Source organism: Nilaparvata lugens, chromosome 8 (assembly GCF_014356525.2).
Source record: "Nilaparvata lugens isolate BPH chromosome 8, ASM1435652v1, whole genome shotgun sequence".
Lineage (NCBI taxonomy): Eukaryota > Metazoa > Arthropoda > Insecta > Hemiptera > Delphacidae > Nilaparvata > Nilaparvata lugens.
This window is the reverse complement of record NC_052511.1, coordinates 21,446,152-21,474,151: the sequence shown is the minus strand read 5'-3', so window position 1 is coordinate 21,474,151 and position 28,000 is coordinate 21,446,152. Positions and strand designations below refer to the sequence as shown.

The window sequence follows — 28,000 nt, the reverse complement described above, 5'->3', positions numbered from 1 at the left end:
ATGTTGCTCTCAGTGACCCACCTGTACACGAGATATTATCGACTCCCGGTCCGTGATACTCGATAATGGCGCCGGTACCACCCTTGACGGTGAGTATGTCGGCGACCTTGAGAATGACGTCCTTGGGCGAGGTCCAGCCGGTCATCTTGCCCTTGAGATGCACGCCGATGACCTTGGGGCACTTGAGCTCCCAGGGGATGTCGGCCATCACATCGACCGCATCTGCACCGCCCACTCCGATGCACAGACCGCCCAGACCGCCGCCGTTCGGTGTGTGCGAGTCTGTGCCGATCATCAGCAGACCTGGGAACGCGTAGTTCTCCAGGATGATCTGTCACACAATAATTGCAATTACTTACTAAAACTTAGGTTTAACCAATCTATTACTAAGTCAAGTAATTTCGTGATCAATCAATATTAATTTTCAAGTGTACAATAATTACAGCTGTACTCATAGTGAATAGGTTTGTGATTTTATCTTAAAAGTTTTCAAATAAGTGCAATATTTCTCAAGTTTTCAATTTCCGGTTATTGTTTTCTTTGTTACATTCATTTATTCTTTTCCTTACGTCAACTTTCAAAATTTTCAAAAAACTATTCCTGGACCGAAAATTGAGTGGCATAGCAGTGATGTGTAATTTCATAACCTAATAATAATTTGGACAACATCAACGTTTTATCAAAATTTTCGAGAGAAATGGTACAGGCTCAGCCTAGTTTTTCCTCCATGGTCATAATTATTATGATTCTAGTAGTTTGTACAATATTTACTCATATTATGAGTAAATATTATTATGGGGTGCTACTTAGCCAAATGTTTTAAATCAGATGTATGAATAAATTTGATCCAATAGAAATGGAAGGCCAATTATAAAACAGGATGAATTGACTTATAAATAAATATATGAATGGATGGATGAATGAATGAACAAACCTGATGGATGATACCAGATCCAGGATGCCAGAATCCAACGCCGTACTTAGCACCAGCTGATTGCAGAAACTCGTAGACCTCTTTGTTTGTGCTCTTGGCAGTTTGCAAATCCTTTTCTCCTCCAACCTTAGACAAAGAAACATTGTCAAATAAGAATCAAGTTAAAATAAAGAAAAAATCAATAATTTATCAAGACTAACCAATCAATATGAAGACTATTGCATCAAATATAAATCATTAATTAATTTTGATGATTAAATGAATTATTCTGTATTCAATTGACTAATTAATTCTGAAGTAAACTCAAATCAAGATCATCCAATTGATAAAGTACATGTTCGTTGCCCATTGCTATCAACCCAAATTTGCTGTGAGTCAAGACTACATGTGTGATTGCTTCTACTCCAATAATTTTTTAGGGATATATTAAATATCAAGTACATTCAGGGTAACTTTCTCCAAAAAAAGGTTGAATCAAAATTCTAGTTTAAACCATCAGCTAACTGAATTAAAACACATTCTAATAAATGCGACCATATATTTATTAAACTGGTTTAATAGTTGAACAAACTTAGGAGAAAGCGACCCTGAATATTAATACTAATTACTATGTGTTCCACATATCAGTTTCAGTGAACGTGTCCAGTATAGTGAGAATACCATTCCCATAAGTTCCAATGAAGTATTCATATTTTGAGTGAAGGAGTGGCCGTAGTCGAGTGGATCAGATGCTGGCTTCATGATTCAGAGGCCCGGGTTCAAATCCCGGCTCGGGCAAGATATTTATCTCGGGCCACTCCCGTGTTTCGGATGGACACGTTAAGCCGTCGGTCCCGGCTGCCTAAAAAGTAGTCGTTAGATCATGTCAGAGGCCCTGAAATTGATCAGTTGCGACCTGAAAACTCTGACACCATACCTGAGCCAGCCAGGTCATACGATATTATTATTAAACTTTGAGTGGGAATAGCAGCATTAGAACTAATTGGAATTATATGTGTTGCCAACCTGTGCAATGATGAGATGGTCGCAGTGAATGGTGGATGGCACGGCGACCTTGGGCAGGCCGGATGAGATGAACTGCAGCATGGCCATCTGGGCGGTTGCATCCTGCATGGCCACCCTGTCAGGGCGCAGGCGCAGGTAGCTCACGCCCCGCTCTATGTCCTGGCCTGATGGGTCGTCCAGGTGAGAGTACAGCACCTTCTCCGAGAGGGTCATCGGCCGGTTCAACCTGACAACCACACACAAATTAGATTGAATTGGATTTCATTTGTTTCCAACAAAATACAAGCATACAATATACATTTATACACAGCATACATAATAGAATAAGTACAAGTTCACAATTACATAATTAGATAGTATAGATTGTATTATACATAATTAGATTGTACAGTTGGATTCAAGAGATTGTAAGGGATGGATAGTAAGGCACTCAATGGGACAACCAGGAGGCAAAAGACCGGTGGGAAAGCCAAGACTGAGATGGGTGGATGGCATCTCAAAGGATGCAGCAAAACTTCTTCACAGGGGAATGAAGGCAAGAGATCGTGATGGATGGAGGCGCAGTATTGAGGAGGCCAGGGCTCGATTTGGGCTGTAGCGCCTAGCGCCATCGTCGAAGAAGAAGAAGAAGAAGAAGAAGAAGAAGAAGAAGAAGAAGAAGAAGAAGAAGAAGAAGAAGAAGAAGAAGAAGAAGAAGAAGAAGAAGAAGAAGAAGAAGAAGAAGAAGAAGAAGAAGAAGAAGGAGAAGAAGAGGAAGAAAAAGAAAGGCACTCATAGGATATTAAGGGATAGTTGTTATGTTAATTTTTTATTAATATCACAAGTGCAAGTTTATTTACAAATACAGTTAATCATTAGTTTAACGAAATGCGGATTTCGATGTAGAAAGGAATTCGTTAGAGGAAGAAAACCAGTTGAAATACTACAAATAATGTAAAAGTTCTTTAGGCAAAATAGAAGTAAAAACTCATTAACATTTCTAAATGTCATGTGACAAACTCGTTACATAGAAGTAAAAAATAAGTAAAATTGTGGGATGTCTTGTGACTAAATTCGATATGTTCCTTATGTACAAAATGTCATTATTTAGAGGTTCGTGATAGAGGTTGACAGTACTTTTTATTAAAGTGATTGGAAGAGAAACAAATAAGAGAATCTTCAGCTATTTCTATCCCGATTTTAAATTGAATATGATAATCTGAAATACGGGTGCGGTAGGTATCCACTCTCACACAATAAAGCAGACCAAAAATAAAAAGAGAGCCTAGGCCTTTTAGATAGAATCAGCATAAAAACGGCAAACGTGTGCTCCTATTGTTTTATTGAAATAACATTGGTTATAGAGCTCAGTGCTGGAAACTAAAGTTTGCACGGGCTATGGAAGATGTGATACAAACTTAAAAAAGACCTACTGTAAAAATGAGGCTATTGTAATCTTTTACGATACTGAAAGTTAGCCTACACGTTTACACTGCCTACAAGGTGTATTATAGCCTCATTCATCTGTCCACTAATTCAGTTGTCAAGATGTCAATTAGCTTTAAGATGTGCACACCCACTGAGCGTGGAAATAATGGGATGAGGAATATATACGGATATTTGAAACAAGTGAGTAAATATTACTCAATTGAATGCAAATTTTCAACACTGTACCTCTTCTTGACAACAGCCAAATTTTGTTGCAATTTTTCGTAGGGCATGGGAGCGGTGTCGAATTTGCTCATGGCCACCTTGGCTGCGGCAAAAGTCATCGGCGACGCGTGGAAACATCTTTGCTGGATTTCAACCAGGCCTTGAAGACCCTGAAACATTAAATCAACCAACATTACAGACAAAAATACAACTATTTGCAACTATGTAATGTAACATTACATACAACTATATGCAACATTATAACATTTATAAACTTTACAGGGTATGTGGGATCATACAGGAATGGTGTAGTGGGATCTATCACGATGTTCCAGCCCCGGAAAAATGACAACGTTTCATATTCAAGGAGCCATTTTAAAAAACAAATGATGGTATCTATTTTTTACTAAAAATTGAATAAACTTTAATTTCGACCAGCATTGAGTATTTTCTAAATAGCTTTGTAAGAATCAAATACACATGAAACACGGCTACGTATTCTATTAACGTTGAGTTATTTGAAAACTACTTCAAGCTAAAAACAAGCGGTTATATCACTTTACGATCTCGTAAATTTCAAATTTAGAATACAGTAATCTAGGTCTTTAGTGAGGTCCACGTTATAATGACAGTGGAGAAAGATAGAAGAACAGCGTTGCCGATTCTCTGCCTTTCCACTACCTTCTATAGCGGAAAGCTAATAGCGGTATATCTGATGTGATATTAAATGATCATTCTTGTTTGAAGTAATCAATTATATTTTATTCGCCAGGAATATTATTCTCCTATTATTTCCTACTAATAGACTTTCATAATTCAGATTGAATATTTTCTAAATTATTATATTTCTACATTGTTAAAAAACGATATGGCAACGTATGCAACGTTATTCTGCTATTCAAGCAGAACAGGATAGAGCTATCTGCTCTGTCGAATGATGGACAAGGATAGCAACACCAATATTGATTAAATACTGACATTATAACGTGAACCTCATTACTCATACCGACTAGGTCCAGGATTATATAGATCTGGATGTTCAACACAACAATTAACAATTAATTTCCTAATATTATAAAATAAATTGTTATTAGATAAACTTTAGTATTTGTAGTACAGTAATTGTTAAGATCTAGTTCATTTTGAATTCCAACGTTGGAATATAAATCTCATTTTAAAATAAATAAAGAGCATATCCTAAGCTATAAATTACTGACTTAATTACACGTTAGTAGAGCGATAAATATATTCAATTCAATTTTTAAAAAATCTAAATATATCTCAGATTATAATCAGAGGATTGTTAAAGGATATATTGCTATGTTAAATATAGTTATTCAATACTAATATTACGATAAAAAAACTCATTTAGATTAAGTATGAACAATCGAACGGTAGGTACTTATAAGGTTAAAACTTTAAATGTGCAGCAATTCTCTTTCAAAAGCAAAAACTCTACAAAATGACTGTGATACGAGAGTTATCTATAGCATACTTTTGTTTTAGAAAGATAAGATTTAGACTCGAGAACAACTCATTGAAAAAATACCGATTGATGTTTTCATTGAGAGTGATGTGAAGTAAATGAATAGCTTTTCAGGTATCTGCCTTTATGCAACTAGAATTAAAGGTAATGTTAACGAGAAAATTATGTACTTTCGTCTTCAAAAGTTGAAGAAATTGGAAATTGCATCAATAGTCAATGAATTAATTTATGAACAACGTAATTAAACAACTTTGTTGTGATTAAGTCAATTTGGATTCGATCATAGAATTGTACCTGTAAGTACAATTCTAGGGCCCGTTGCACAAAAACCGGTTGAATTTTAATCGTGATTAATTTCACAAGTACCAATCAGAGAAGGCCTTTGTGATAAGACGGCTTCTCTGATTGGTTCTCGTGGAACTAATCACGGTTAAAATTTAACCGGCTTTTGTGCACCCGGCACTAGGGGTTCGATACTACCTTCAACTATACATTTTCATTACTTATCCTGTGTATTATCAACTATCCTTGTTGAGGCCATATTATAGGGTATAATACCAATAAATGCTATCAACAATGAATTATAACTATTGAATGGATGGAGTAACATTCAAGTTTGAATCCCAATTAGCATCACAGATGCATGATCATTCATTTAAATTCATTCAGATAAATAGCCTAATCTACTTTTAAAACTTGCTTCTGAAATGCAAAATCACACGTGAGAGTTCAGTAACGCATAGAGCAATCATAGGCCAGTCACATTCATTGCTTTCAACAATGTCATGTGAATGAGGATACAAATGAGCTTTGTAAATAGATTGACACATTTGTGAAAGATTGCCAAGGTTACCAGTTAAATTTATTCCTTCATTGAGAAAAAGTGTAAGCTAAATTCAATTTGTGAAAGACTAGCATTACCGTACAAAAGGTATGAAATCAGAATAAACAAGAACTCATTTGTTTGACCCATACAAATGGATTAGGATTGAAGCTGGGTTCCAGAAAATGTTTACAAAGTACCAGAGGCACAAAGCAAATACATGTGCTAAGACTTATCTGTATTACCTTTGATTATGGACACGTTAACTTCTATCTTTTCTCTATGGTATTACTCAAGTGTCAAGGCTTGAGGTGAAGAAATATAATAAGGTACTCAATTTTTTTTATTCAAGTCAAAAAGGCAGATATAAATTGAAAATGTTACCCAGTAAACCTGGATAGCTAACTATAGTTAACTAATAGTAAGGAACTAATGGTATGATGGAAATCTCATCTCTTATAGGAATAATTGAGATATTGTTCCTTGTTGAACAAATTACCTCAATAGTTCTAAATGAATTATTATGATGGTTTCATGTTTTAATATTATGGTGTTTTCTATGTTGACATGAAAATATTGATGTTTTAAAATATATGCTGAGTGTTTAAGCTCGAAAAGTATAAAAATACTAAATAAAGTACATAAAAGTTTAAAAAATAGTTAATAAAGTTAAAAGTTGAATAAAGTTTCATAAATACTGAATAAAAATACTACTTAGAAAGTTTTTTCATAAATGTTATGCTTGATTAAATTTAGAGTTTAAAATACTGACTATAAAATATTGAATAAGAGAATTTGAGAAATACAACAATTAAAAGCAAGTTTACTACGTCCAACTTCAACTACTCCAACTTTATAGTTTATATCAACAAAAAAGTTGATGAGTTGATAATATAATACAGGTCATACAGAGTACAAATCAACTACAACTTTTTACGCTGACAAACAATGATACACCAAGTTTCAATTTTATTTTTCTTTCTCCCAAATTTACTCTTTCTAACTCATCTAGAAGTCAATTCACAACTATCCAATCTTATTAACCTTGCTATTGGCCCGGAGCCAGCCTGGCTCTAAAGCATTCCACCTTGGCAAGGAAGCCAGTTGTGAGACTATTTGAAAAATAAATTTAGAAAACCGCCAGGCGGTCTATAATGTTGAGATTCAATTTATGAGTGGTTATAGAATAGCCGTTCAACAAACTAATTAATCTAGGTTGAAGCTTGCAGAGAGTTGATACAGCAATCTATCAAGTTCAAGTAGATTTTAAATTTGTGAAATTTAGGAGATGAATTCACTTGAATACCTGGGAAATTCCCAGAGTTTGTCTTCTTCCTATGCCTGCTCTGGTTGAACATGTTGAAATCAAAATAAAAATACTCCTACTCCCACAGGCGAACAAGAGTCATCTTATGCCAGTGGTTTTTTCACTTACCGTTTATTATTATTACACTTTGGTTGGATTGTATTGTCATGTTGAGCTTTGTTTGATTCATGTACGTATATTGTATTTATGAGTGTGGAATAAAAATTAACTTGAATTAACTTGAAAAATGTTTTTGGGAGGAATTTCCTCTGGGTCTCCAGCTTATAGTATTATTATTACATTATAGAATCATCATTACTTTGTTTTCAATTTTTTTAAAATTAAGTGAAGGTGTCAAGCAAATATGGTCTGAGGTAGCCTATATGTTTCGCAGGCCCAACTGAGTTGGGAACCACTTCTAAAGAGGTTATAAATTGTATTATGTAGTATATAGATTGTATTATAAATATCTTATAAATCCTGAAAAATCTTGTAGGTACTACTCCTTATCACACCTTAGGGCCAAGCCACATGAAGCGTTTTTTCAGGCGTTTTTACACTGGCGGCGGACGCATCGGCAGGGCAGGAAGCTCCTCAATTGGCTGATTATCAGCTGATTTCCGAACGCCAACCCAATCAGTGTGAAAACGCATGAAAAAACGCTTTATGTGGCTTGGCCCTTATTTGAATGTTCATGGAATATCAACCAAGTTTACACTTTATGTAACCAGTACATAATTTAGGTAAGTCTTATATAAGTCTTGTTCAAGCTAAATACAAAATCAAATCAAAACACTTACAGAATTATAACTTGAAATCGATTAACATGAGGAGAAAATATTGTGTATGAAATTAATTCCAAGAATGAGTACTTTAAAACATGTTCTCTATTGGAAAATCAATCATTCAGGCAATTTCGAAATTCCTACCATGACTTTCATTTATTGTTGAAAAATACAACTATGGAGATACTGAAATTAACTTCAATTCATACATTTTTCAATGACTATTAATGTCATTCTCTATACAAAAATCAAATCCAGTCAAGGATAAGAAAAATCTATTTTAAGATAATTATTTCCTTCAATACTACTGATATATATATATATATATTATATATATATATATATATTATATATATATATATATATAAATTAATGTATGTGTGTGTTTCTTTGTTTGTTCCCTATAGACTTAAAAACTACTTGACAGAACGGCATGAAACTTTGCGAATATGTTGTGTGAATATTGGGGATGGTTTCTGACCAGACATTTTATTTAATAGGGGATGGTTATTTAATATTGGGGATGGTTTCTGACCAGACATTTTATTTAATAGGGGGGCTAATAATAATTATTATTCATTGATCCATTTTACAGACCTATGTTTCGAAATTTTCGTCCGAGCGGCTACGGAAGAACGGATAGATGATCATTATTCAAGATCATACTGTGATAATAATATGATTTAACATCTAGTTACCAGCTCCAATAAACACGTCACACTGTGATAAATTGTGTACTGGTATTAAAACGGTAGTTTAGAGTTGAAGAGTAGTTGATTGGTACCAGCTGTAGATAATGGTTCCTTAGAAGACCTATACAAATAATATTATCACTCCCCTATCATTGAGAATCTGGAAAATGTTGGAAAAAATTATTCACCTCATGAAAGGGAGGTGTGGGCAAGGAAAGTAATATTGATTGTCAGTTAAATTTCATGATTCACCAAATAAAGTCAAGTGCAACATGAGATACATTGACTTTTTGGCGGTACGAAGTTCGCCGGGTAAGCTAGTAAACTATAAACTTGGCAGGATTGAGACCTTGATCTGACTGTTGATATGCTATTTTAAAACTACGGTACAATATCTATTTCAATATATATTATACGTTATAACCCTAAAGTCCATTAATTGTATTAATCCAAATTATAAGAAACATAAAATGTGAAGAATTCCAAGCAATGAGAACTCTTAAAAATAGATCTATAACATGACATGTTTTGTGTTCATGAGTTGTATAAGTATCATAGTTGAGTTGAGTTCATGAGTTGGGAAAGATTCTCATTATTTAACCCTTGAAAATATCTGGCTTCTTCGCGGATCAATTGATGTGATAGCTTTATGTATTAGATATTTTCAAAGGAACATGTGATATGAAAAAGTCTTTTGAATTTTTAGAATTGAAGATTGAGTGGCATTAAACATACCGATTTCTTGGAATTACAGAAAATGATCAAACTTGTAACAGTATAATAGCAATAATACTAGTCTAAACCTACAACAGCAAGTGCCGCTGGTATTTTTCTAATTTTCCGTCACCTTATTTGATAGGGCTATTCTATCTAGCAATCAAACCCAAGCAAGTAGTATATTACAGTAAAATACATTTTACAAAAATCAAAAGTCTTGTCAGAAAGCCGTGAGATAGTGCTACCATACATTTTCAGTCATTTTACATTAGGCTAGCCAATTACCATATTTTCAGTAGGTTATAAAAATTAAAACCTAGGCCTTCATATGGCTGCTAACCTTTGTTTTGGTTCAAACCTAATGTAATTTAGTCCATTGTAATGTACATAATGACTGTCATTAGGTTTACAGAATGTGGAAAGACATTTTAGCTTTTTTTGGTAAGGTATAATGGAAATCTAGCTTGATACCTAATTATAAGTATCGATTTAAATTATTATTTTTATCGGTTATGTAGTTTTTGGTTAGGCTATCATTTGATGCATTCACTGAATTGTTCTAATCCCTTGAATAGAATCTGAAACGCCTCAATTCAATAGTTACATAAAAGCTGATTGTAAGCTAACTCTAGTTTTCAGTTCAACAGTTAAATTGGGTTGGCACAAAATCCAGTCTATTGATTGGCATTCCAAGGCCACAGAACGACGCTAGAGATAACAGAAATGAAAGAACTATGAAAAATAACAATATAATATTGGAAAAAGCTGGGGGAACACAAGAGAAAATGACCTAATATCCTTTGCACTAGTTCATTTATTCAGAAACTGTAATATTGAGTAAAGCTGATAAAGTATGGGATTGAATAAAGGGGTGAGGATTATTAAAAACCTTGATGCACAAGTTAAATTGTTCCAATAAAACCATAAAAATCAACTTTTTAATTTTAAATGAAGCAAGAAAAATGTAGGAATTATTCATTGAATAATGTACATGTCAGAAGATAACCAAATAGTTTCAAATACTAGTCAACTTGAATGTGAAAAAGTAAAGCCTTAAAAATTATACCTATTTTCTATAAACTTGAATAATGAGGATATGATATTAGATTGGATAATGGATTTAATGGGAGAAATTATCTAAAACTTCTGTGCACAATTTCATTTATAGACTGATGCCTGTTTCATATATTTGTACAAGTCCTGCAATATAAGACAAGGGTTCCCTCACACAAGGATAATACTACAAAGCGGAATTTTAAAAGGTATGTCCAATGTGTAAGATGTGTTATTCTATATTACAGGACTGTGTAATTACAATGAAACGCCTGATGGTCTCTGATAAGTTCAAATGGATTTCAACATTCAACGTGAAACAGCAATCATTGATAAATGATTTGTTTTTGTATCTATTAAAAATAGTACAGTTATGAGAATAAAAACGTTTTACGATTTCCTAACTCAAGATGCAATTCAATTAATTTGCCAAAAGATAATGTTGATAGATAAGCCTATTATGAGGAAGTGAACTGTAATTATGCAAGATACATAGCTGCTGATTAAAATATAATTATTGAAAGGTATATTTTAATAGTGTTATGAAATTAAGGGTCATAGGTCATACGATTCAAACAAAAAACTATGAATATTACAAAATGTTATTCATGTTGAGAGTTGGGTAGGCCTACAGATGGGTATAGGCCTACCTATTAGTAACTAATGTAAATTTTTCAAAGCAGAAATATGACTAAAAAAAAATGGAAAATACATTAATATTAATTTTGACGGTTTGGCCAAATTCACAGACAAGAGTACTATAATAATAAAATGCAATTTTGTAAAAATAAATGGAAAGTAGCCTATTACAGATAATTATTTGGTGAAAAATGCATTGTTATCTATAATAAGAATAATAAAACACAATACTTCATTGTAAAAGATAGAGGTAGGCTACTTTTTACTATACATTGCAAAAAGGAAAACAGTAGAGATACCTAAAGAAATGCTTAATCATAGTTGATCTGTCTTGAAAAAAAATTACAAAATTGGAAATTAAGAGAGACTTGATATCACTTAGTTAAAATGGAGAGTTAATATTGATAAGATGTAGGTACTGAACTAGAAATAATCAAAGGATACAAGTAGCTTACCTTTAAAGTGGTAATTTTATGCAAAGATAATGATTTTAATTCCTAACAGCTTTATTTGGAAAGCATAATATTTAAGTTAGGCTAGTTTAAGTTATATAAGCTATTTACAGTGGATTATGGAAGAATAATCTCATTAAAAATGTTTCATTGTAAAAATCAAACTTATATGTAGGTTTATTAAAATTTATAAAATAACAAATTTCATATAGACCCCGCATTCTCTGTGACCTGTTTTAAAATAGTTTTCAAAAATAAAGATTTCAAGTGTTTTAAAGATGTTGATTATGTTTTGAGTACCCAACTTAAGTAGGAAGCAGATAACTTAATCCGTAGAGTCGTAATCATAAACCCCATCATAGAACCTTTAGCTAAAGAAAATAATAGACATAGGCTATTAATGGAATACAACAACTTATTTTCTGTGAAGAAACCATGTAGCCATGGGCTAATAATTGCAAATTAAAAATATAAACGATATAGCACATAGCTTGCTTCTTCCATTGCATAAAATTATTAAAAATAAATAGGCCTAGATACTAAAGTTACAGCAACCTAATAAAAAAATAATTAGACCTATAGTCAATTTTATGACAGAAGCTCTTGAAAAAGTAATATTAAAATGTAAAATAATTCTAAAATAACCAACAGGACCCGGTAAAGCCAAATTTATTTTACCTACGCTTTACGACTGTAGGTTCGGTGCCGTAATCGGTCACCTATCAACATAAATTAATTATTCTCAAACTATAGGAAATGTAAAAGCAAGAATTGCTAAATTAAAAAATAGGTATAACTATTTTTATAAAATATGTATTTTATTTTTGTATAAGTAATGAAAATAAAAACTCAAATTTAAGTAACTTACTTGATAGGTTAGGAATTTATCGTGACCTCAACTAAGTTGGAGGACTACAAAGTACCAACAATTTTTACTTGATTATATAATTACAAGAGTCTATATCAAAAGTCAGATAGTATATGACTTGAATAAACTTAATATCAACATAAATTAAATAATATTTTCATAATTGAAGCAGAACTAACCTTGAAACGTGCGGCCCTTGCACAGTACGCCATGGTTGTTTATAAAAGTTCAAGACAAACTGATTCGTTTCAGCCCCAGACAAAATGAAACACCAACGCTATCAATCCAATAAATTGCTCACAAGATTATGAAGTTTGCTGCTATCTTAAGCTGCACTTACGAACTATTATCACAGACATACGATAAAAATTTAATTTCCTTACCTAGTTTCACATACGTGAAAACAAGGAACTAAAAGCTACGATGTTTACCGAGCTGAACAGTGAACACGAATTTCCTTTGAATAATTTTGCCAGCTAACTTCCTGCGCTAACTAGACAATCTGCGAAGTTTGAAATGTCGGTCGTTACCCAATTATTGCACTAGTTTTAATTTATCTAGAGCACGATTCATAAGCGTGTCACAACGTCCAAAATTAAATTATTTGTACTGCGTTTTTATCTTTTCTCTCATCTTCCGCAACTATGACAAAATATTCAAAGTTCAATATAATTTGTTTATCATGTGAGTGTGTTGAGAAATCCGAACACTTCAGTACTGTATAAAATTTCAATTTTGATATCATAAAAAACCAATTAAAAACACTGCTGACGTTAAACTTCCTCAAAATATTTATCATAAGCGGCTGATTTGAATCTCTTTTTAAAATTTTCTTTGGCCCGGTTGCACAAAAGCCGGATAAATTTTAATCGTGATTAATTTTAAGAAAACCACTCAGAGAAGTCTTTCTCGTGACATTACTGTAATCACAATATAGTTATTTGTGCAACTAGTGCGCAAAGTGACAGTTTGCTGAGCCGAAAGAAACGTTTACGCACGAGCCGTAGGCGAGTGCGGAATAATGGTTTCTTGAGTGCAGCAAACGAACTTTGCACACATATTTCACATTAAATTTTTCCTAGAGTTACCATTGAATATGAAAAGTGTGTAATTATGGGTAAAACTCCCTGAAATCCGTTAAATGTTTTTCTGTGTAATTTTATTATTAATAAAAACCTTAATTTATTTAAAATTGAATAATAATAATGTAAATGAATGAAGGCGGCACTCATGTGGTGAATGTGGTGGCTGTCATCGTTGTCCACTACCCCCATATATTATTATAACCACTATACTACAGTCAGTGTTACCAACTTAATTTTGATTTTCCTGCACTGGTGCTCCATATAACCTACTAACTATTTTGTGTTGTCATGCTGCAGATCTGGAGTACCGTACGCAAAGTAATACTTTGCGCACTAGAGCGGAAAAGTGAGGGAATAGTATATTTCGCACCTAGGGCCGAAAACAATATAACCGGCACTTTGATATTTCTAATCACAAGTAATAAACTTAATAAAGGTAGCCTGCTGTAATAAAAGTTTCTCTTTTTTCTTTTCATATAACTATATTTACGGTATTCTTCTAGAATATTAAAGTTTTTTTACAATAATATTATATTTTCTGTTAAGAGGTACCTATTATAGTTTACCTGGCTTATTACCTACGTTAACTCAATATATTTTTTCCTTTTCCTACCCAAAAATGTATTCCAGTGTTAAGTATATGGCGAGTATATGGCAAGTATATGGCGAGATTTCAATTACCGCTCACTATTTTTAAGTTGCATGTGTGGTTTGAAACGAGCAGGATCCTACAAATTAAATTAAATTGTTTTATAAAAGTAGAACTAGATTCAGGCCTATGACACCCTCTTTAACTAACAAAATGTCGTCATTTTGCGTTTATGAACTAGGTCTATTATCGTATAAATACACACGCCATGAATATATTTTTTAACAGAAATCATGTATTGACATTGATTTATACCGACAACCGGGGTGACTTTTTGTCCCACTTCACAGGAAAATATTCGAATTGTATAAGATCCACAGTTGATGGTAACTGACTGGTTCGGATTCTGTTACCAGTTTAATTCATGCAAGTTCACATTCAGATAACACTTTGGTTCACTTTTTCTCGGTATAACAATTATGATATTATGTAGAATATAATGCAGAATATGATAAATATGCAGTCGTATTTTATGTATAATAAAACAAAATATAAACCTTCCTCACCTTGCTTAAAGTAAAATTAATACGCTTAGAATATCCTATTCATTTGTTCGCTGATTCTGTAGCTGCAGACAACATGCCTCGACGCTACAAAATATCTTGGGCAGTTTTCTTTGAAATAATTTTCAATAGATACCTTTAAGTACGTAGTTTTTTTCAAGTTGGTTTTATTCGTTTTTATAGGATATTATTATTTATTTTAAAGGTTTACAGTTGGTTTCACTTTACCAATAACTCTTGAAAATATATATTTATTCAAATTACCTAGATAAAGTTACCCCAACCGTTGGGTAACATTTTTTATTTTCAAAAATAATTTTTATTTTAACTGAAGAAAAATATTTACTTTTCATATCGAAGAATATTCTTTAAACATTGCAGAAAACAATGAATAATGTATTGCAAGTGATTTCTTTCAACTCAAGTATTAATTGCAAGCTATTTAAAATTTAAACTAATAAAAACTGATACAAAGCAATCTCGGTTGACCGTAGGATTTAAACCTATGAAGTACTTGCTTATTGCTTTCCTCAGGATCTCCTATATGTATAGATGATGAGGTATTTTAAGGGACTTATATTATTAGGACCACCATTAATACCTATTATGACATACCGTCATAAGACAATGAGACAATAAGACAATGAGGTCCTGCTTCCCTCAATGTAATTTCATTTTTATACAATTTCCTTCAGAGTGTAGTTTTCTATAATTTGTTTGCATTTGGTTAAAAACAAAGCTGATTAAAGCTGGATTCGCACACAACTGGAGTGACAGTGAAAATATAATTTCCGTGGCAGGTTCTGTTCTAATAATTGCACTATTTCCACTCTGTCCGGCTAAGTGGATATGAATAACGTACGGTACCATTAGAGCTTAAAGCAATTATACTGTTACAGTAATGTGCAAATCCAGCTTAAACTTTTGTTTCTTAGTTTAAATTTTATAAAAATAGTGCATTGCAAAAGCTATGAATTTGTTAATAAATGTGGCTGACTAGGTACCTACTTATAGCATTAAGATGATTGCTGTTGTTATATATAGGCTACTCTGGCACCTCTGGTCTGCAATTGCAGGTTTGACGTCTAGTGGGACCGGACTCCTCAAAATCAAGTTAGTAAGCGACCTTCAAACTGTTTTTATAAAAATCTTATAGAAAACTGTATATTATACAAAATTCCTCTTCTACCTTGACACTTATATTAATATTTATTTGACAGAATGTTTTATCACTTATCGTTTCAATTGGGAGTATATTGGTGTAAAGCAGTACTTTAGGCTACGTAATCTGTTCTTATGAGTCAGTAGAATATAATAGGTTAGGAACATAGGTAATCAACTGACACAAATAATCAGATCATTCTATTCTGAATTTCAAAAATAAGCTTGATTAATCTAAACTAAATCAAGATAAACAAACATGTCAAATATCTACAAAAACAGCACAGTTTACTTATCAAAAGAAGACAAATGTGGATTTATGTGGAACGTTTGTGATCCGCTAAATATATTTATGATAGCTGCCGTTTGTTTGCATTGGATTTTGGTAATTGCTGTTTCTTTTTATGTTTTACTGCCTGTGGTCAAAGACTTTTTCAAAACACACAAAGAGAAGGAACGAGAAGAGAGAGAAAAAAACGACTTGCATCGTTCATCCGATTATTCTTTTTAGACAGATAAGATAAAATTAAACATTAATATAATTCTGTTTCTTCCTAGATTCTACCGTACAGTTTAAAAAAATTGTAAGTTGAGTTTGTTTACATATTCTTTTCATTGTGTAGAGACGATTTATGTCCTGAATTCAATAGTATAATTTAATTCAATAATTTGAGTTAGGTAGTTCGATCAAAGAGAATAGGAGAATTTCAATCCTTATGTTATTCTATGATGAATCAAGTTTAAGCTAGTTTCTAAGAACCTCAAAATACAAATTAATTTTTTATACGAGTGTTGTTGAAACCTTATTTTCTATAAAGATATGGATATTTTAAATTCAAAATAATAAAACAATATAACAAAACTAATGTATTTTTTCAAGGAGAATTTCGTTTATGTTAAGCTAGAATACAGATATTCTACCGTAAAATACGGCCAAAATCTTGATTATGAGTGATTTTGGTTGAATACTAGCCTACATGTTTTTCTAAAGGTAGAAAAGTTATTTCCTTAATATTAAACATTATAACTTGAAACAATAAAATTCATTGTACTATTGTATCAATATTATTTTAAGATAGGGCCTAGATGATTTAATATGGGGAATGTAGGTAGTTAATATTTCAGTACCAATACCTTACAATAAAAAATGACATGACTAGTGGTTTAGGCTATTACTATTTTTATTTACCTAAATTAATAAAAACAATATAAAAAAAACTTGAAGTAAACTTTCAAGTCACTTGAAAATGACCAATGGTCGAAACTAGTCGTTGAAATATTTAAAGTTTTTAATAAAAGAGTACTTCAAGTTTTTATTAATTGGAATAAAATAGCCCATATAAGTGAAGTGATTTCATATTTACCTATTTAGTGTAAATATGGATGTTCTAAATGTTTAGAATAAATATATTTCTTAAATTTACCTTGCTTTTTAGTATTGTACCTAGAGCAAATAATACCTAAATTGCACAAGTTTTGATTTATTTCTATAGCAATATACGTACCCGATATTTTTTAAAAGAATTATTACTCTTACTAGTAACCTTTATTCTTTTTACAGACACTTGATAATGGATAAGCTACCTAATAATGTCATAATTAGTAGAAACCACTTATGCCTTCAAAAAAGAATAAAGGATACTAGTAATAATTCTATAAAAATATTGCTTATTCTCATACATTCTACATTTCAATTGTCTATTCAGTTTTCAAATTTTTTATACAGAATAGCAACTGAAAAGATTTTTAACTGGAACATTGAAAGAATTCCACAAAATACAATTTCAAAAGTTTTAATCTCTTTCAAACTCATAAAAATATATTTATATACTATATATGCATAATCGACAAATATTTTGTAATTCTTTGAAAACTATTTTTGGAATTGGAAAAGAATAATATTCACTCGCTTTGGTATAAACTTCCATTCAGACGTTGTATTTACATCGTGCCAAGTAGACTATCATAATGATAGACTATATATTATGGTAGACTACCATAATTACAGTAGCATACCATTTATTTTATTAATAGTGAGGTCATTCATTAAATAAAGTATATAATATGATTCAAGAAATCTTAACGGAAATCTTGAGAAAATACACTAACACAATGCTCTATAATACATAATACACAATTACAGATTTATAAAATGCACAGCCAAGATCGTGAACTAAATTTTAAAGTAATATTGATTTGAAATCAGTATTATAAATTCTCAAAAGAATGTTTTATTCCAAAATGATGGCTTATTTTGGCGATTTATAGACAATTAATAACATGACATTATAGTTATCCATTATTTGATATAATGCAATTAAATATCAAATCATCATATTTTAAGACGTTATAATAAAATATTAATGAAAATAACAGATTCCTTCCGGACATATTTATGATAGTTAACTATCAACAAAAATATTGTCACCATTCTTTCAAGTCATTCGATGCTTATTATACGGCTTATCTATGATGAAATATTCATCAAAACATTTGAATAATGATTGATTATAAAGTTAATAATAAATATTCAAAGTTGAACATAATTCTATGGAAAAAATTTGAAAGATAGTTGGAAATAAGGCACATTAAATTAATGCATGTAATAGATCATAACAATTATACCACACCTCAATGGTTATTTCCAAACCATTAGTTGTCATCAGGAATTAATTACTTTATGTGCGTTGAGTGGAAGTAGATTGAGAATTAAAAATAATCTTCTCTATCATTCCAATTTCTCAAAAAAATATTTTTGCAAATAATAAAGATGGCCATAACCAAATTAGGGAATTGAGACACCCGGAACAGCATTTCAAAACTCAAAACTGAAACTCAGAAACTTGCTTGAATATTGGAAAACAAATTATAAATCTTGTTCTTAAGTTAATGATAGGAAGAAATTTGTACAATCTAAATCACTTGTTAATACTATGAATAAATTTATATTGTACGACTGGTATACTTGAAAGTGAATAGCAGAAAATATTCCTGGATACAAAAAATATAGGGAAAAAAGATACTTTTTTCAGTGTCACAATATTCTTGGTCTACACGAATTACAAACACGAGGCACCTTCACAATCAAAAAATATCTACAAACCATATAATAATTCATTTTTTACCTACAGACTATGACAAAAGTATATAGCCTACTGTACAATATATATCATGATGCAAAACTTAGTAATGTACAAGATCTTGGAAATGGTATGGAGTAATGGTTCTTTACATTAATTACAGTATTTACAAAAATATTATTACTCAATTACAAAAACATAATCACTGCCTTAAAACTTGAATTGCAGTAGACATGCATCTCCAATAAACAAAGATTATCGAACATATTAATGAAATCACGATTAATTATATGATACTTTATTATTCACAGAGCTGATTTCCACTAAAAAATACAATAATTGATTCAACGCAAAATATTGCAAGGTCTTAAAATATTTAAAAGGAAGAAAAATCAATAAGTTTGAGATATCAGTCCATTGAAAACAAATTTCTTAATGTTGTAATTCATTATAATTAAAAATCTTCTTATGAAGGAAATTTTCGCTTATTTTTTATAAATCTTTCTTTGCCAAAATGTAACAACAAAATACCTGCTTGGTAGATAACTTAAATTAATTCGATTTTCAAGGCATTTACAACAAATTAAGTGAAATTTCAATGGGTGATGAGAATGAGCTGATCACATTTCTTAATATACTGGAATATGACAGTCCAAACCTATTTTCAAACATTTAAAAAAGTAATAATAGATTTGAAAAGTCAAAGTATCCAAACTACAAACGTTTTTGAATGGCCAGTCTCCACAGTCAATGTTGCCAATACAAGTCTAGTTTACATATCTATAACAATGTGTAAAACATATATTAGATCATAATACTCAAGATGATTGGGTTTGGTAACTAAAAATATTTTTACAAAGAAAACGGAAGGATCATTTGAAAATATACCATTCAAGAATCAAATGGACGTATGTAGTTTGGTCTAAATTGATCCTCAAATGCTCAATGATTAGCTCTTTCATTCTCTCACAAGCCTCATACATGTAAAGAGGGAAAAATGTTAATTGAACAAAAAATTGTTTTAGAAAGTCTATTAATTCCAATATTGGTTAAATTGTTGTTCAAATAATTATTCTTTATGAATAGGCATGTGCACTTATAATGAGTATGTATCAAAATAGAATGGCCACAGAAAAGAATATTTATTTTCTGCATAGTAAAACAGCTTTCTAAGCCAATACATGTAGTAAGAAGTATGAAATAATACACTAAATTATGTGTATTTCAAAATAATAAAGTCTACATTATTCTTGGCTCCCATTCAAACAAGAAATCACTGTAATTGTGTGTTTTTTTTTAATTTCTGACTATAACTGTGCAAAAATGTCAAGATTTGCTTTTCTAAATCATGATAAATGTCATAGGTTATTCAGTTTTGGTATCACTTTTGGAAAAATTATTTGGATACTCAGAAAACATCGTCTTCAAAAAAAATTGAATCTGTCATAACAGATTATTTTTAAACATTGTAAATATTGTGTAAATAGAAGAATAAATATTTCCCAAATTCTTTAAATCTGTTGTAATAGATCATGTTCAAAAATTGTAAATATCGTGAACATTTGAAAATAAATATCAATGAACTTCTAAAAGCCATAAAAGTATCATCCTTTCTCAAAGAACAATAAAGACTGGACTGTTCTTTAAATTCATAATAACAATAAAAATCCATTTTTCTTCTATCTCTAAGGACAATAAAACATTACCCTCTTCCAATTTCACTCAAACAGAATCATATTCTAGATCAAGTCTATCTCAAATAACATACAGCCGATTTACAATCTAGCTTTTAGTCACAACTAAATCAATTCTCAAGGCACAATAAAATCAACAACCAATCGCATTAAATTAGAAATCAAGAAACAAATCTTAGCATCGTTAGAAACTGACTTACTGATCAAATCAGAATTTGTCAATACGTATTTACAAACACAATATTTTACAATATCTATACTATATACATGTTCAATTTATAAATAATATATATATATTCGTGTGATCCATTATGTATATAGATATATCAAAACGTGAAGACTACTGGTCACTATACCAAACTATTTTTAGAGTCTTGTTTTATGGTGTAGAAAATAAATTTGATTTCAAACACCAATAATAGAACAGAATTTTCAAATTCTTGTTTTCATGATGATAGAAAATAAAAGTTTCCATCGCCATCGTCAAAAATTGTCTGGTAAATAATTGCACACGCATCGGAATGAATGATGGGATGAATGATTCATTGATGAAGTTAGCTGCGAGCGTTGTGGTGTTGACTATGATGATGGTGATGATGATGCGCGTTGGTCTTCTGCGCTTTCTTTTTGCGTGCTGCTAGCATGTCATAGAAAGGATTGTGGCTGATGCTTTGTCTGAAATTAAAAAAATCATTTTAATAACGAACTCATTTTTTTCAAAAAAATAACTCTGGTGATTTCAAATTATTCTTATTCAATAATGATATCAGAGTATTTCTTTGTTATTTTTCTCTGGTACTGGTTTCTAGAATCAATATTTTCTAGTTTATGGTTCACACTATGTGTCTCACACAACGTTCTACGTTCATGCAATACTATGCGTGTCAAACTAAACTTGAAATATGTTCAAGTTGTGGAACATTTATTATATGATCTAATAAGAAAGGGGATAATTTTATAGCAATCATTTTCTTAATGATATAATTCTCCACTAAAATGAAGCAAAAGTGAATCCTTATAGTTTTTAAACCTTTCATTGCTAATATCCGTACATTCTTTTTGTTAAACACTACGTGTTTCTGCGCATCCTAACATTTTTAATTCGTTCATTTCTCTCTCGAATGGTAAGAATGTCGAATAATTTATTGAAGAGCTAATGAAGCTCCTATTTCGATTTAAAAATCAAATGAGAAAGTTTGTTATGCGGACTTGGTATTCGTACATCCTCTGTATATAAAAACTTTTCTATATAATTTTAAAAAATTAGCAATGTTGAAAAGTGAAAACATTGCTTTACCTGAGACACTTGATCCATTCATCCTTTTCTTCGGAGGTGGCAGCAGACATTCTATATACAGTGTGTTTACCTAGAAAAACATACGATTCATTAATAAAATGGATAACTTAGCACAATTTTTTGTTATGAAACTAGAAAAAACACATATTAAAAGAAATAGATTGAACAATCTGGTAATATTTTGACAGAGTCTGTAATATTATATTCTAGGTATAAATTGATTGTTATTTTCAACTACAATATAATTTATATACTTTTTCATTTTCTCAAAAAATCAGCTGAATAAAATCTATGGAAATACATTATTTAATGACAGAGCAATGCAATTGCTATGTGAATTACGGTTTAAATTGCACAAAGAATAATGTTCAAATTTTAGCCCTATATTTTCGTCATACTTACAAATGTTAAAAGTGGTCTATTGGATTTTTTTTTAAATTTGTCAACTACAGCCTAGCTGAAAACTTTCCTATTTCAAATAATTGTTTCCATTAACTTCATTTGACATGCTATCAGATGGAATATTTTATTCATTTATTTACATAGAATGCAATAATAACAATTGCAGATAGTAACAACAGGCTGAAGCCCAAAACTGCCCCTATTCCAATTTATACAAAACAGTCCAAAAATTAAGTTATGCTACATAAGAGTTACATTTATTACAAATAAAATAAAAAATACCTTTTAATTTCTCATATTGGATTTATAGTTTCTAGGGAAAAGGAGAATAAATACACAAAGAATAAAAATGGTAGAGTAGCCTAATGGCCTAAAGAATATGAAGGTAGAGGAAGAAATAAAAATATAGAATTGAAAAGAGAAATAAATAGTAAATATAGGAATAGGAAATAATATTGGAAAAAAGAAAACGAAAAATAAATATACGTAGAAAAATAGAATTAATAAAGAATAGGCGAATAAATGATAGTGAATATGATAATATATGAGTATATACCGGGTGATTACAAATGAAATAGACAACTTCAATAGCCTGTACAAAATTAAACTGGTGTATTTAAACATAGTAAGTGATATAGGTTTGTAGGGAATTTCTTAAAGTTTATGTTGGTAGAACTGTTGCTGGCTATTGTTGACTGCTCTGTGTTACAACAGCCAGTTTAGTTTAACAATATGGCCGCTACTCAAGAGGAGAAAGCTTATTGTGTTCTGAATTAGCCGAAACAAACTCTGTTACTGTTGTGCAGCGTCATTTCAGAACAAAATACGGTAAACCACCACCAACAAGGCAATCAATTTATGACTGGTATGAACGTTTTGAAAGCAGTGGATGTGTGTGTAAGAAGAAGAGTACTGGAAGACCTTCTGTTACAGAAGAAAAAATTGATAGTGTTCGTGATGTTTTTGTACGAAGTCCAGGAAAATCGATAAGATCAGCAAGTTTAGAATTGCAAAGTCCTCAACCTACTGTGTGGAAAATTCTGCGGAAACGTTTGAAAATGACACCTTATAAATTGCAGTTAGTACAAAGTTTGAATGACAATGATAAAGTTGTACGTAAAAATTTTTGTCAAGAGATGCAACATTGTCTTGAAAATGACGACACATTGTTTAATCGCCTAATTTTCAGTGATGAATGCACTTTTCACATTAGTGGAAAAGTTAACAGACATAATGTACGAGTATGGGGAACAGAAAACCCAAGAGAGACTGTACAGCATATACGCGATTCTCCTAAAGTGAACGTGTTTTGCGCTTTATCTTGTGAAAAGGTTTACGGGCCTTTCTTCTTCCAAGAACCATCAGTAACCGGAAGAATTTATCTGGACATGTTAACCGAATGGTTAATGCCTCAACTCCATGAAGATAGTTGTAACTTCATTTTTGTACAAGATGGAGCTCCGCCTCACTGGTACTCAGACGTCAGAGGGTATCTGGATGAACATCTTCCTAGACGATGGATCGGCCGTGCAAGTGAGGAAACGTTGTGTTTCAGCCGTGGCCACCTCGTAGTCCGGACCTAACGCCCTGCGACTTCTTCTTGTGGGGCTATGTAAAAGACAGAGTTTTCGTACCACCGCTTCCTGTTGATATCGATGATCTTAAACAACGAATCACAAATGCTCTTGCTACAGTTAACCGTGAGATGCTTAGTCGTGTGGGGTCAGAATTTGACTACCGTGTTGATATCTGTCGTGTTGCAAATGGTGCACACATTGAACATCTGTAAATTTTCAATAAAAACTTCAAGAATTCTTCTATGTAATCATGTAAGTAATGATCTAAACTTTTAAATAATAAATTCTCTACAAGCTATTCAAACTGTCTATTTCATTTGTAATCACCCTTTATAATAAGAAGTAAAGTATATCCTATTATATTAAGTGAGCAATTTCTGTATATATTTTTATATTTATTTATGGTTATTTATGTCCAACGGATCTCGAAAACGGCTATAACGATTTTCACGAAATTTGGAGCATAGTACTCGTAGGTTTATAAAAATTCGATTGCACTAGGTCTCATCCCTTGGAAAACTCGCTGAAGGACATGAAAAGGATGATTCATCCTTGGAAAAACAGATGATAATTTCGTCGTCTGTTGATAACAGAAGATGCGTGTGCCTGTGTGGAAGATCAGCTGTGTAATCAATCAGCTTACCGTATCTCGCGAGAAATCTAGAAATTTTAATAAACTCGATCAAAATAATCTGATTAGTTGACATGACATGGTATATCATAATATTCAAAGTTAATCATTATTTTAGTTTTAAGTGATTAGTGAGTGTTATCTTGTTATTCAATTTGGTTTGAATTCAATTTCAATTGAATTCATATTCCTTTGTAAACAATCTAAATTAGAACTTTTATGTTTTCATATATTTGGACTGAAAATTTGACCTGAATTCAAGTGTATGGAACATAACCTACTTTTTGGAATATTTATAGTGTATAAATCAAAATTCGGGGAAGAAACAGTTTTGGGCTGTGCCTGTTAGTCCTTCCCCAATCATTTTAAAGAATTGAGTTCTGTTTATCAATGAATAAATAACGAGCGAAGCTCGGTACCCCGATATTTCAAGTGGAGTAAATAGGTAATAGTGAGTGAGTAAATGGAAGGAGGATATGCTACCTTCGACGACCTTTCCCTCGCTGTCAGTTTTGCATGCCTTGATGAAGTCGGTGCCGGCTGCGGCGTAGAGCTCGAAGCAGTGCGGCTTGGACGAGTGGCGGTCGGCCGCCTCACGCACCTCGATGTTCTCCAGCGGAATGATGCCTCGCGGCTCCTTGTCGGTCGTGTACTCGAAGTAGTACAGGCAGTTGTCGTTCAGAATGAACCACCGGCGTTTCCAGCTCTTGTATCTGCCACCTGTCACAGCAACCAACAACAATTCAATATGTTTTTAAACATTTTGTATTTGTAGAAGAAAATTATCCCTGAAGAGGAATAAATATAAGAGCATAAATGAGTATATGTATATTATTATACTAGCAGGTAACCCGTGCTCGCAAGGGTCTGTCTAAAGCACAAATAGATTGAATTCAGTTTTATAAATCAATGCTGATATTGAAAGTATTAACAAATGTGATAATTTACCATTATCGGTAAATTAAGAACCTTTATGCAAAATTCCATGTTAGTTTAAGTAGTTCCATCAGTTTAGTAGTTCAGACATCTATTTCGTATCCCGTACATATAAAAGCTTATTCTTTCCTTTATAAGTAGCCTAAAGAAATAGAAGAGGAAGATATAGATAGAAGAAAAATAAAAAGATAAAAGATAAAACCGTCGAATATACTATTTTATCTACTCTCAAGCAAAGTATAACAAAATGGTTGCTTGACGAATTGGAAAATCGACAAACTGGAGACTTGACGTACTGAAATCTTGAAGAACTGAAAAAAGACCTATAATCATCCTCGGTAAATTAAGAATCTATATGCGAGATTTACAAGTTAATCAGTTCAGTATTACAAACGTGATGATGCGTCATTCGTGTATTTCTTATCCCGTATATTATGTGTAAGCCAAAAATTTTCTTTGTATTATAGATAGATAATAAAACAAGAGGAATTATGATAAAGAAGTTTTACATAAAAATAAATGAATAACTAATAATAAATGAATTATAAATAATTTTTCGATTTGAAGATTGAAATGCGGTCTGTAATGGCAGATTCGGTCGCCTGATTTAACCTTTTCTAGCTTCTTCCTGTGCAGTTATCTCAAGTAAAGGTACGATTTCGTTTATGGGACCGCGGCCAACGACCGAGAGCGAATTTTTGTTGATTCTGATGGAGGTGGTCACACATTGGCCACTCTGTATTGCGAATTATATTTTTGATGAATAGACAATGATTTCTTTTGATTTGGTTGGCAGACTGCAAATATGTGAACACTTCCATAATGCCGCATCTAAATGTTGGCCCAGTCGCTGGCCCAGCCCGCAATGTGGCCAGTGCCCAATGAAGGCCAGCGTTGGCAAACCACCCATCCACACACTGTGGGACACTGGTCGACATTGGCCTCCATTGGACCAACATGTAGATGCGGCATTAGAAACAAAGGCATTCTTGCTTGGCATTAAAGAAAACTTATCTAAATTGGTTTAAAGTGAACTTCCGAAGACATTCAAGTTGAAGAGCGACCTGTTGACAAAGGGAACTATACCCTTTGATATGCTATAGAAAGATAAAAAATTACAATAATAGAAGCTATTGGCCTGAGACAATTAATATTTAAAACTAAATAAACTAATGCCATTCAAATTTTTTTCTATATTTTATCCTAAGAATATGAATTGCATCCAAACATTATTTTTATTTAGTTATCTCAAACATTATCTCACAGAAAATGCTTGATACACATGACGTGATACATTGTAGTGTCATCACAATGAAAGGCTTCGAACAAAAATTTTGAGGTTTCCTCCTATTTTGTATTCATTTTTTTTCTTCACTGCGCAATAATTCGAGATTAAATTATTTTCCACCATTATAATTTGTAACTTTCCAGTGGTTTATTTATTGCTATTGGCTTATTTCATGTTAGAAGCCTCTAGCTGATGACAAATCATGCATAATGCACATGTGAGTGTGTGTGTGGATGATTTATCATGCATATCCTACCGTTAGAGGCCAGTTTCAGCCAATAGCGCCATACGCATATTGATAATAATTTAGTTGTTTTGCCCTTATCGTTATATAAAACCTAGCAGGTAACCCGTGCTCAACAAGGGTCTAATTAAAAACTTGACAAACTGAAAACTTGACCTACTGAAATAGCAAATAGTTTAAAATAGACCTATAGCCATCCTCGTTAAATTGAGAATCAATATGAAAAATTTCAAGTTACAAATTTCAAGTTAATCAGTTGAGTAGTTGAGACGTGATGATGCGTCATTCGTGAATTTCCTATCCCGTACTTGTACAAGCCAATTCATTCCTTTATTATAATATTATAGAATAGTTAATAGATATAAGATTGTAGATGGCACTGGCACTGGCACTGGCACTGACCCTGCTTCCACAACCAGCCCTCCTTATCGGGATTGAAGAAGGTGTGCATGAGATCGTTGCCGTCGTCCTCGGGTATCTTGAACGGCTCAGTCTTGATGCTCTCGTAGAGACTGTCGAGCAGCTCCCTGGGCAGATCGCCGCCATTGTTGATGCCCCTATTCATCGACACAAACTGGTCGACACTCGGTTTGTCCTTGACACTGGGGTTGTGCAGCGAGGTGTTGAGCATGATGATGGCGAACGACAGCACATAGCAGGTGTCCGTGTTGGTGAATATGTTGGGGTTGAGCTGGCAGTAGCGCTGCGCGAAGCACTCCATCATGCGGTCGATCTTCTGCGCTTCGCCCGGAAGCCGGAAACTCCACAGGAACTGACGCAGCGCCTGTACCAGGATCAGGTCGGTGAAGTCGTGCAGATCGACAAACGCTCGAAGCACCTGCAACAAATTCAAATTGATTCTAATAAAAAATAACACAACACATTTTACATCCCCATTGACAAGATGATAGAAACTGTTCATCATTTCATCAAAAGGAGACATTGACTTTTAAAGAGTTCTTAAAATAATATAATTGATTGGAATATGTAATTGTTTTACCCAAGACTGTTTTCTGAGATAATATTTTTCTATGCTTTTGAGCATGCAAAATGTATGTATA

The 28,000-nt window shown here is 32.2% G+C and overlaps 2 protein-coding genes across 6 annotated transcripts in view; both read right to left on the bottom strand.

Annotated features, from left to right (window-relative positions):
• LOC111064425 (probable aconitate hydratase, mitochondrial) overlaps positions 1 to 13,141 on the bottom strand; it is a 34,504-nt gene extending 21,363 nt beyond the window's left edge. The window contains exons 1-5 of one of the 2 annotated variants that reach the window (XM_022352151.2): positions 12,572 to 13,141; positions 3,593 to 3,741; positions 1,940 to 2,165; positions 935 to 1,060; positions 22 to 331 (exon numbers count right to left, since the gene is read on the bottom strand). In XM_022352151.2, coding sequence (XP_022207843.1) covers positions 22 to 331; positions 935 to 1,060; positions 1,940 to 2,165; positions 3,593 to 3,741; positions 12,572 to 12,604 — 844 coding nt within the window. In that variant the 5' untranslated portion in view covers positions 12,605 to 13,141. The remainder of the gene's footprint in view (positions 1 to 21; positions 332 to 934; positions 1,061 to 1,939; positions 2,166 to 3,592; positions 3,742 to 12,571) is intronic. The other variant, XM_039434243.1, reaches the window with a different exon arrangement.
• A 5,344-nt stretch (positions 13,142 to 18,485) lies between these two features.
• The window catches only part of LOC111064426 (cytohesin-1), a 75,562-nt gene continuing 66,047 nt past the window's right edge, over positions 18,486 to 28,000 (bottom strand). For all 4 annotated transcript variants that reach the window (XM_039434241.1, XM_039434239.1, XM_039434238.1 and 1 more), the window contains 4 exons: positions 27,342 to 27,777; positions 24,955 to 25,191; positions 21,862 to 21,931; positions 18,486 to 21,239 (listed from right to left, as the gene is read on the bottom strand). In XM_039434241.1, the coding sequence (XP_039290175.1) occupies positions 21,119 to 21,239; positions 21,862 to 21,931; positions 24,955 to 25,191; positions 27,342 to 27,777 (864 nt within the window). In that variant the 3' untranslated portion in view covers positions 18,486 to 21,118. The remainder of the gene's footprint in view (positions 21,240 to 21,861; positions 21,932 to 24,954; positions 25,192 to 27,341; positions 27,778 to 28,000) is intronic.